This window comes from Lynx canadensis, chromosome X, assembly GCF_007474595.2.
Source record: "Lynx canadensis isolate LIC74 chromosome X, mLynCan4.pri.v2, whole genome shotgun sequence".
Taxonomy (NCBI): Eukaryota; Metazoa; Chordata; class Mammalia; order Carnivora; family Felidae; genus Lynx; species Lynx canadensis.
In genome coordinates, this window is record NC_044321.2 from 99,177,262 (window position 1) to 99,188,666 (window position 11,405).

Below are 11,405 nucleotides of genomic sequence, written 5' to 3' on the forward strand. Positions count from 1 at the left end.
ACGTTACTGGGAATTCCAAATACTTTACTTGATATAATTCATTATAAGGAGGCTGCAGTCAGATAGATACTTGTTTCCTGGTCTGGAAACACTCACTTCCTTCAAGTGAGTACTGAACAAGTACTGAGTTCAGTAACTTTTTTAAAAATGATTTTTCATTTACAAGTAAGAACCCTGTAATCCCAATCTTAGCTCATTATAGTATTTAAAAATACTCCTTAATTGTCCTAGTAAATGCTGGAATTTTAGTAGAATAGCCTAACTTTTAGTATATGTAGCTAAAAAGTTATGTCTTGTTTTTGTTTGATGAACAAGAGAGAGTTGGCTCCATTCATCATATGCTTTTACTTTTTTCAGTTAGTGACAAGTAATTATTAGATTTTACCTTTCTTTTCCCAACTGGAGTGGTATAAAAAAAGCATCAGTGTAAGTTACTTTGCCCAAATTTCACATTACTTATTAAAATTTGTAGTTCTGTTCATTGACTCGGACTAGATTTTCTGGATTTTCTACATACTTGTATTCTTCTTGGATATTTTTAGTCCGTGTGTTCAAATGCCTTTTTAAAAGCAATACCCACTTCACAGTGCAAATCCCAAGTCTGCAAGACATTCTTAAGCTCTTTCCAATGAGCCTGTGCCAGAAGTATATGTAAAGAAGCACATTCATTTGTCCATTCAACAAATGTTGAGTGCCTGTGTGTTCAGGGCATTATCTAGGCATCAACGGTGTGAATAAACCTATACATGAGACATGGTCCCTGCTCTTAGTTATATGTGTGAGGTAAGTAGCATCTTGAGTAGGCCTGATGTTGTTACTTCATTACATATTTATGGTCGTTTCAATTTTAGAATTCAAGATCTGAAGGGAGGGGAATTTTTCAAAGTGGTTTTATTAGCATATTATTAAACTTAGTATTATCAAATATTAATGTAACATATACAGATCGTTTTACAAAGAAATGAATGACAATTTTAACAAGATTTTTTTTCTTCTCTCTCATTAGGTTCTTGGGGTGTCAATGTTTTAATACCAGTACACAATTAAATCTGTGGTGAAGTCATTTTCTAAGTGGAAGAGGAAGTTTTAAAATAAAGTGTGGTAGATACAGTGAAATTCTGTACAGATTTTTCTCTAAGGAGAATATGACATGCTTACGCTTACCAAGATCAAGTGCATTGAGGGGCAGTTTTGTTTGCCTGAAAAAAGTAAAGGACAAGTAAACAATTTGATGATAAGCTACAGTTTTTCTTAGAAAGTAAATATTTTATTTATGCGCTGTTAGTTGGCTTTTGAATCAATTATTTCATGCTTTTTTTAAAGAAAATATAACAATCTAAAGAGGCATTTGGTACAGACATGAATCCTCTCACATTTATTTACTGGGTGTACTAAGTAATGATGACCTCTGCTGGATTTCTGTTTACATCCAAGAAACAAAGTTAAGGATGAATTTATTCCCCTGCCCTGAAATTATAGGATAGAATTGTTTTTAGCATTCTAAATTTAAATGCTTAAAACATCAATCAACAAAGCTTTCTTTTAAATATTGTAATTGTGGAGAAAAGTAAACTTATAAGCAGAACTTTTACAATTTTTTCATCTAAAATGTATTTTAAGATATTTTTAAAATCCAAGAGCTTCTCTATACTTTTCAGAAATATCCAGATGCAGTGAACTGCCAGAAGGTAACCAGTCTCAAACATGCTTATCCCATTATCAGCCCTGAAAGTTTGCTTGTCCTTTAAGATAAAAATGTAATGTTGTGATATTCCTTCCAGTAGTGCCACTGTATTTTGTCTCCAAATAAAAGAAGCTTATTGTAGTATGTTTGCAGAAAAATTCTAAACAAAAATTATACAGCTTATTAGAGTGTGGGAATAGGGATCTAAATTTTAAATAAAATTATATATATATATAAATTGGTGCTGATTTTATAATTGCGCAGTTTGTTTAGTTTTTTCTTACTTTTAAATTCCAACTTAAAATTATGAGGTTTCAGAAATATATTGAAAGTTTAACAATGTTTAAAAATAGAAAAGCATGAGTGTTCATGCTTTAAAATGATTTTTAAATTTGTATTTTATATTGTTTTATCTATCTGTCTTTGCAAGCAGTCTTCAGGTTAAAGATACTTCTAACAGGTTACAGTACATTTCCTCTGTATGTAAATTAGATGGGATAATAGAATTCATAACCCATAATATTCTTTGAAAGCTAAGCTTTAAACTTCATTTTATGTCCTTTCACAAATAAATTAGTTTAAAACAGAAAGTGGCTACTTGCCATTTTGACATCAACTCATTTTGCGAGGCTTAGGCAGCTAGACATCGTTTAAAACAAAATATTAACTTATATTACATGTATATCTATCTTTTGTCAGTCGTCTCTCAGTTCTTGAGGTATATTATTTTAATCATTCCATGCCTTAATATGCTTGCAATACGAGAATATCTTCAGATGGGTGAATACCAAAAGGCTTCCAGTTCTTAGAGTCAGAAATCAACAAGCATTGGGCTGTGGTAGCCAAAAACCATAGGTTAGCTAAAAGATCATGATACAGTACAATTGTTTTATTAAATCATGATTAATAACAAATGAAACCAGACTTGTCTAAACAGATTTTCCATCTACAAATATTGTTATGTGCAAAAAGTACTGCCTATGTTGTTTTTCACACCACTGCATTTACTAGAACTGCTGAGAGGACTGTATATATGATTTTAAACCTAAGTTGATTTTGTTTCTCACTCTTGAAAGGAGTACTTCTTTGTGAAAGCAGTTCTTACAGCTTTGTTTTCAACCAGCTAAAAATGTTTTATATATTACTCTAACCTGTTGTCCTCCACATTCTATTGTCCTAATTGTACTGTTTTCTGATTTGTATTTATGTCTTGAGACAGTAACTTTTTGAATAAAAATAAACCTACAGTATGTTGTATGTTTTATCTTTTATAATTAAAGGAGGAGGGTGGCTATAAATGGCTTAGAAAACATATCCATCATCACAGACTTTAACATGTGTCGGTGAGGTTAATTTATAAAGAACATTGCCATTTTATATTTTTAATAAATCATGTATTTTTAAATGAGACTAAATCCCTAATTGGGTTATTACTTTAAAATAGAAACTTGTGACCATTGTTACTTTAATTTTTATTTGGTATGGGTTAAACGCTCTTTAAAATGTCTGCATTATTTATCCAGGATACATTTGAGTGAGTACTATGTGCTAGGCATGTGTTAGAGATCTTAACAGTGAAGAAGATAGATAAGGTTCCTCCCTCCTAGATCTAGTGGGGTAAACAAAATAATTAAACTTATAAGGAGTGCTAGGAAGGAAATTACCAGTGTGTGCTGAGCTAGAGAATGAGTGTGTGTGTGTATAACCTTTCTTAGACAAGGGACTCATGCTTAGAGGTGGGTGAAAGCCAACATTTGAAAAAGAATTTACTAATTGACTTAAAAAAAAAGACTATGGTCCTTAACATGTTAAGATTTGCATTGTACTCTTTTTTTTAACTTTTTTTTTTTTAAGTTTATTTTTGAGAGAGAGGGACACAGGGCACAAGCAGGAGAGGGGCAGAGAGAGGGAGACAGAATACAAAGCAGGCTCCAGGCTCCGAGCTGTCAGCACGGAGCCCGATGTGGGGCTCAAACTCAGAAACTCGAGATCATGACCCCAGCTGAAGTCAGACACTTAACCAACTGAGCCACCTAGGCCCCCCTGCATTGTACTCTTAACGTTAGCACATTGGTTCACCTGGTTTGTAGAGGATATTATGAAGACCAGTCTTCTGTAATTGGTGATTCAGAACTAAGCATATTAAATGATAGCTAATAGCTGGGGCACTGTTTTAAGTGGTTTTACATGCAGTAACTTTTTAAAATGTCGTGGCAGTAGGTGATACAAGTTGTCCCCCATCTTTCCTTCTCCCCCTTCCCCCACCTTTTTCTAAATCAGGAGGCAGGGAAGAAAATGAGGCACAGAGAAGTTAAAATACCTTGGGCAAGGCTATTATGTAGCTATATGAGGCTGTTTAAGGCTAGTAAGTGATGGAGTTGGCATTCACGTCCCGGCAGTCTGGCTGCATTAAGTCCCAAGAGCATTGAAACTACTTGATACATAAGGACAACCTAGATGATTGCATAAAGGTAAAATGGCACATGATTCATTGTGCCATGGTGAGGAAATGGAGGATCTTTAAGGGGTCCAGCTGGCTGTAGAACTGAGTGGTGCGAAGAAACATTGTCCTAAACATGCTACCCAGCTGACTTGTGTAAAGAGTATAAATTGAGCCTTGAGCCCATAAATACTTACTAGTTGATAGTCTTTAAAGTTGAAAGACTGGGAAAGAAGTAGATAACCCAGAAGAGAGGTCTTCAATATCCTACCTCAAAGGGAACTTGTAAGGATTCACACGGATGAGTTCCAGGTCATATAGATGATTCTGGTAGCTGTAATCATTCAGCTAAAGAAAGTAAGCTAATCCAGTACAAGGTTTTTGGTTATGAGGAAACAAGGTGATGAAGTTCACTAAATGTCCCTTCAAGTCAACTGATCTTACATATCTACTGTGTGCCTGGCCTTGTGTTAGTTGCTGAGCAAAGACCAGTAAGACAGACTTCCTTTTGAAGTTGTTTACAGTTCTGGGGGGCTGGGATGCCTATGCAAAACTAATAAAATGAAGCACACTCAATGGTTTTATTGGGTGTTCTGGGACCCCAGAGGAAGGGCACTAGCTGTGGCTGTGCTGTGGGAGGAGTCTTCCTATATATAAAGCTGTCACTTGAGTTCCCCCCCCATGTTTAAAATGCAAATTTTCGCACAAGCAATGCTGAACTTTACAGTGAACGTATTTTATTATACTTGCTTTACCACATACCCATCTATCAATACATCTCATTTTTAAAGTATATTTCAAAGTAAATTGCAAACGTGGGCCCACTATTTAAATATTTAGCATGCTTATCATAGGACTTTAATATTTGTTTACGCTTTTTTCTTGTGTAAAATTCATATGTGATGAAATACTGTATATATTTGCTGAGTTTTAACAAATGCATAATGGCCGTGTAACCCAATTCCCTATCAAAGATGATGAACATGACCACCAATCCAGAAAGTTCCTCTATACTCCTTATCGATCAACCCCTGCTTCCATCCCTTCTAGAGGCAACAACTGTTTTCTTTCCACCATAGATCAAATTTGGTCATTCTAGAACTTGATATGAATGGAATTATACAATATGTGTTCTTTAAAAAAATGTCTTAACGCTTATATTTGAGGAAGAGAGAGAGAGTGCAAGCAGGGGAGGAGCAGAGAGAAGAGGGAGACACAGAATCCGAAGCAGGATCCAGGATCTGAGCTGTCAGCACAGAGCCCGATGCGGGGCTCGAACCCACAGACCACAAGATGATGACCTGAGCCGAAGTCAGACGCTTAACCGACTGAGCCACCCAGGCACCCCATACGATGTGTATTCTTTTTGTCCAAAGTTTCAGTATGTTTTTGAGATTTATCCATGTTGTATGTGTCAACAGTTTATCTGTTCAGTAGTTGATGGACATCTGGGTTGTTTCCACCTTTTGGCTGTTATGAATAAAGCTACTACTTGAGTTGAATTTTAAAAGGTGAGAGGTAAGCTAGGTGCAAGGGGATGACATGACCAAGGCTGAGAATTCTAGGCAAAGGCAACAGCATCAACAACTGTCATGGATGTAAGAACTATTAAGTAGCTGTTTAGGGTAGGTGAGACAACACTGGAAGATAGTCGGCCATCTGCTACCTCACATCAGCTCTAAAAATGAAAAAGTGTGTTCACAGCATGTTTGGTAACTTAAGTATTACATGCAGTGCTCTCAGAACTGGCAAATATCCCAAGTAGCTGTAGTTGGGTGCTTTTATAATGAGTTTTGATAAATTGATTTGTTTACTGATATGGGTGTTTTATATGTTTTAGTCACATTAGGCCTTGTTGTACCATTGAGAAATAGAGTACTTTTCCTACAGTTCATCACTTGTGTAGTTGTGTTAAAAATGAGCTGTGAATTCTTGAAAAGTGGGTTGCTCAGTTGAAGTCAGTTTGGGACTGATAGGGCAAACTAAAAGTGAAAGGTCAGCTACGGTAAGTTTACTATTTTTTTAAATCTTTTATTTTTGAGGGAGAGAGAGAGAGAGACAGGGTGCGAGTGGGGGAGGAACAGAGAGAGAGGGAGACACGGAATCCGAAGCAGGCTCCGGGATCCGAGCTGTCAGCACAGAGCTCGACGCAGGGCTCGAACTCACGAACCGTGAGATCATGACCTGAGCTGAAGTTGGATACTTAACCAACTGAACCACCCAGGCACCCCAAGTTTACTAATTGTTTTTGAATTTACCTCATTTACCCTCTGCCGTCTTAGGTGTGAGGAGTTTTCTCCAGTGAGTCTTTGGCAAGCTAGCTTTTAAATAATTTTACAGTACTTGTAAATTATAGGTAATTTTAATTTTGTTTAATGTTTCTTTTTGAGAGAGAGCGAGCACAAGCAGGGGAGGGGCAGAGAGAGAGAGAAGGAGACACAGAATCCCAAGCAGGCCCCAGGCTCCCAGCTGTCAGCACAGAGCCCGATGCGGGGCTCAAACTCACGAGCCATGAGATCATGACCAGAGCCAAAGTTGAACGTCCAACAGACTGAGCCACCCAGATGCTCCAATTATAGGTAATTTTAAAGAAATAGCCAGTATTTATTGGGTGTTCACTGTGTGCCAAACACTTCACGGTGCTTCAGTGATAGTTCTTGCTGTGAACTTATAGTTGATAGTATCCGCATTTTACAGGTAAATACACTGGTGCACATGTTAAATCAACTTGCCTAAGAGCACATAACTCAAAAGTGATGGAGTCTAGATATGAACCCAGGTCATCTGACTTCACTGTCCATGCTCTTATCCATCTCCCTTCATCTTTGTGCTACCAAATGCACCTGCCTACTTGCCTCTGAATTTGTATATACTACGTTTCCTTTTCTTAGGGAGATCAGCTCTCCCTGTTTTTGAGACCCTGGATTCCCCCCCCCCCCGCATTCTTTATTTTCCCCTCAACTGGATCATTCCTAGAAACATACAAACATCTCCAATCTTCAAAACTGGGGGAAAAAACATTCATTTCACTAACCCTCTCCCTCTACTGCTCCATCTCTCTCTCTTCGCTGTCTGGATTCTTCTCCCGTTCTCTCTTCATTCCTCCCACTCCGTTGAAACTCTTCTGTGCCCTATTGACCTTCATTTTGCCAAGTTTTCTTACCAGTGTTCTCACTAACCTATCTATAGAATCTAGTTTCCTCCTCCAAATTACTGTCTGTCCTCTGCCCCAGGCTAACCCATTGATGGCAGGTTGAGTTTTGTGCCATTTTGGTGGAGTTACGGGGATGCCGGGTTTTTTTGTTTGTTTTTGTTTTTTTTTGGCTGCCATCTCCGGGAACTGACAGAGGGATGTTCCCATGGGACTTTCCCAAAGCCTGTGCAAGAGTAATTGAACTTGTAACTGCTATATTTAGTTCCCAGCCTCCATAGCTGTCAGGGTCTGTCTTATGCCACATGGAAATTTCCCTGTGATTTCCTGGCTTTCTGTGTTAGTGGAACAACCAATTTCATCATCTTCCCATCCTTTGCAAATGGCTTTGGTAGTGAGTTGAGAGAAGATTGGATGGATTAAGCTTGGAGCAGAGCATGGAACTCCATTTCATGCCTGCCAAAACGTGTTTGGGTCAGATTCACATTTTCCAATTCTAAATCCCTTGGGACCAGTGTCCTTTGTACAAGTTTTAGTATAAGTGTAGACACATTTAACCAGCCCTTCCATAGCATTTAAAGGTTTATCTGGCACGTTCTTAGGATTTTAGCACCTTCAAAGTCCTTTTATTAAGAATTGTCTTCTTTGGGGGCGCCTGGGTGGCTCAGTCAATTAAGTGTCCGACTTCGGTTCAGGTCATGATCTCATGGTTTGTGGGTTCGAGCCTAGCATCGGGCTCTGTGCTGACAGCTCAGAGCCTGGAGCCTGCTTCAGATTCTGTGTCTCCCTCTTTCTCTGCCCCTGCCCCGCTCATGCTCTGTCTCTGTCTGTCTCAGAAATAAACATTAAAAAAATAATAATTGTCTGCTTTGAGAGCCCCAGGGCCTCTATAGGCAGAAGGCTAAGCTATTGTAAAAGAAGACTTAATAGCAATTCAGTGACTTAATACATTTATTTATTTCTCCCTTTGGTAGCAATTCAGGATGACTCTTCCAACGACCCTTCCAAATTGGCAGGTGCCTTTTCTCTATATAGTTGTTGTAAGACACAGGCTAATGAAAAGCAACTCTGCCATCTTTAAAATTTTTTTTTATGTTTTATTTTTTATATTTGAGAGAGAGACAGAGAGCATGTAGGGGAGAGGCAGAGAGACAGAGACAGAATCTGAAGCAGGCTCCAGGCTCCGAGCTGTCAGCACAGAGCCCAATGCAGGGCTCGAATTCACGAACTGTGAGATCATGACCTGAGCCGAAGTCGGACGCTTAACCGACTGAGCCACCCAGGCACCCCGCAACTCTGCCATCTTTAACACATGGCTTTCAAGGTTGTTTGGTCATCACCATTCTAGCCCACAGGAGGTGGGGAAAGATCATGGAAGAGTACATGTGGGAGTTTTCCCATGGGCCAAACCTGAAAGTGGCAGCCATCGCTTTTGTTCACATTCCATTGGAGAGAAATCTGTTATATGGCCACACCTAACTTGCAAGGAGCCTGGGAAAAGTAACTTAGTCATATGCCCAGAACGAAGGGAAGAATGGAGTTTAGCAGACCACTGGCAGTCTCTGCCTTAGTCTTCCCCCTTTTGCCATTCATGTGTATCCTTCTTGCCATTCTTAGGACGTACTTGCCCCCTCCCTCAAGGGAAACCACCCAAAGCCCTATCCCAGTTACTACATGCAGTTCAAAGTCCAGTATCTCTGGGTTATGCTCAGTCTTCTCCATCAAGCCCACATATAGATAGATATCCTCTAACACCCAATATAGAAATGTGAAGCATGGACAGAATGACCACAATCATTCACATTCAGAAAAGAGAAGGATGGAAACTGTAGCAGTCATTTGGTCCATAGCAAACCAGCTAGACAGAAATTGTGAAGACTTCCTACCCTGGCAGTGGAGGTCCTTTGGTCAGATTCTGGTTCTGCTCTCTGAGTGGGATTTCCTTATCTTCTGTCTTCCTTATCCTTCCTCTGGAAGTTTTTTCTTGTCTACCATCCTCCACGGCCACCTCTGAATTGGGCAATGCCAAATAGTTTATTTCTTTCGGAAGCATCCCTCTTTCAGGTATGTGATCTGTGTTAGTTGATGTAGAATACATTGCTGTTGCAAGACCCAACAGTGGCTTAGATGCAGTGATCTACATAAGAGAGGCTTTTTTTCCCCCTTTACAGCCCAGGGTAGCTGGTCTAGGTTAGGGTGTTGCTCCTCTTCTATGTGGTTATCTGTGCTGATTGTGGGAAGTTCTGTAATTTTTTACAACTATTTTTTTTCAACAAGCATAACATTTACTAAAGTTCAATATTTACAGCTCTTTTTGTAGAAGTGTATTAAATGTTTTATTTTGAAGTAATGTCAGACTCATAGAAATGTTGCAAGAATTAGTACAAAGAAGTATTTAAAAAAATTTTTTTTTCTAGTTTTGAGAGAGAGAGCGTGAGTGGGGGAGAGGGGCAGAGGAAGAGAGAGAAGCTTAAGCAGGCTCCATGCTCAGCGCAGAGCCCAACATGGGGCTGGATCCCACAACACTGCGATCGTGACCCGAGCTGAAATCAAGAGTCAGACGCTCAACCCACCAAGCCACCCAGGCACCCCAGTAGAAAGAAGTCTCGCATGCCCTTTATCCAGATTCCTTAAGTGTTAGCATTTTGCCATATTTTATCATTCTCTTTCAACATACACACATTTTTTTTCTGAAAAGTTTGATTATGTTGAACACGTGATACCCCTTTAGCTCTAAGTAATGTATATTTCTTAAAATACAAGGATATTCACTTACATAACCACAGTACACTTAACAAAATCAGGAAACTAATGTTGACGTGACACTATCCTTTAACCTACAGACTTTATTCAATTTTTTCCTATTGTTCCACTCATGTTCTTTGTATCAAGAGAAGAAAAATATCTGATCCAGGAACTAATTCATGATGACATATTGCATTTAATTGTAATGTCTCTTTAGTCTCTTTTTATCCAGAAACATCCCTAGTCTTTGTCTTTTATGACATGGACATTTTTGAAGAGTACAGGCCAGTTATTTTATGGAATGTCCCTCAATTTGGGCTTGTCTAATATTTCCTCATGATCAGATAGATTCAGGCTATACACATTTAGTAGGAATTCTACAGAAATAATGTGCCCTCAGCGCATCATATCAGGAGGCACATGAGGTTGATTTGTCTCATTACAGGTGATTTTAACTTTGATTACTTGGTTGAGATGATGCTGGGTTTTCACCAGTGTAAGTTACTATTTTTTGCTTTGTAGTTAATAAGTATTTTGTGGGGAGGCTCTGTGAGTCTATGTAAACATTCTGTAACTCATCAACTTTCTTGCCTTAATCAATTATTACTATTTATTTATATCAGTATGGACTCAGGAATATCTTTTAATCTATGGTTGTAATTCATTAATAGCATTATTTATTTTGTTGATCAAATTATCACAGATTTGGCCAGTGGGAGTCCTTTCAAGCTGGCTCCTGTGTCTTTGATATGTTCTTTTTTTCCTTTTTTTTTTTCATTTATCTTTTGATACATTCTTATCATTCTTTGATTATTTCATTACTTTTTGATAACAAGATATTCCAGGCTCCTTTTGTACTTTCCCTGCTAAGCCTTGGAATCAGCCATTTCCACAAAAAGCCCCAGTTCCTTTTATTAGAGAATAGTATTTCGCTAAGTTCTTTATAGATTTTGGATACTAACCATTTATCCAATATGTCATTTGCACCATCTTCTCCCATCCCGTCGGTTGCCTTTTAGTTTTGTTGACTGTTTCCTTTGCTGTACAGAAGCTTTTTATCTTGATGAGGTCCTAATAGTTCACTTTTGCTTTTATTTTCCTTGCCTCCAGAGACATGTCTAGTAAGAAGTTGCTGTGGCGGAGGTCAAAGAGGTTGCTGCCTGTTTTCTCCTCTAGGATTTTGACAGTTTCCTGTCTCACATTTAGGTCTTTCATCTATTTTGAATTTATTTTTATGTATGGTGTAAGAAAGTGATCCAGTTTCATTCTTCTGCATGTTGCTGTTCATTTTTTTTCCAGCACTATTTGCTGAAGAGGCTATCTTTTTTCCATTGTTGGATGAGCAGTGGGTGTTACATGTAAATGATGAATCACTGGGTTTTACT

General features: G+C 38.4%; 1 protein-coding gene across 4 annotated transcripts in view; it reads left to right on the forward strand.

The window, feature by feature from the left end:
* Positions 1-2,934, forward strand: part of STAG2 (stromal antigen 2) — a 139,273-nt gene extending 136,339 nt beyond the window's left edge. For all 4 annotated transcript variants that reach the window (XM_030306208.2, XM_030306211.1, XM_030306209.1 and 1 more), the window contains one exon: positions 1,007-2,934. In XM_030306208.2, coding sequence (XP_030162068.1) covers positions 1,007-1,030 — 24 coding nt within the window. In that variant the 3' untranslated portion in view covers positions 1,031-2,934. The remainder of the gene's footprint in view (positions 1-1,006) is intronic.
* The last annotated feature ends 8,471 nt before the right edge of the window (positions 2,935-11,405 follow it).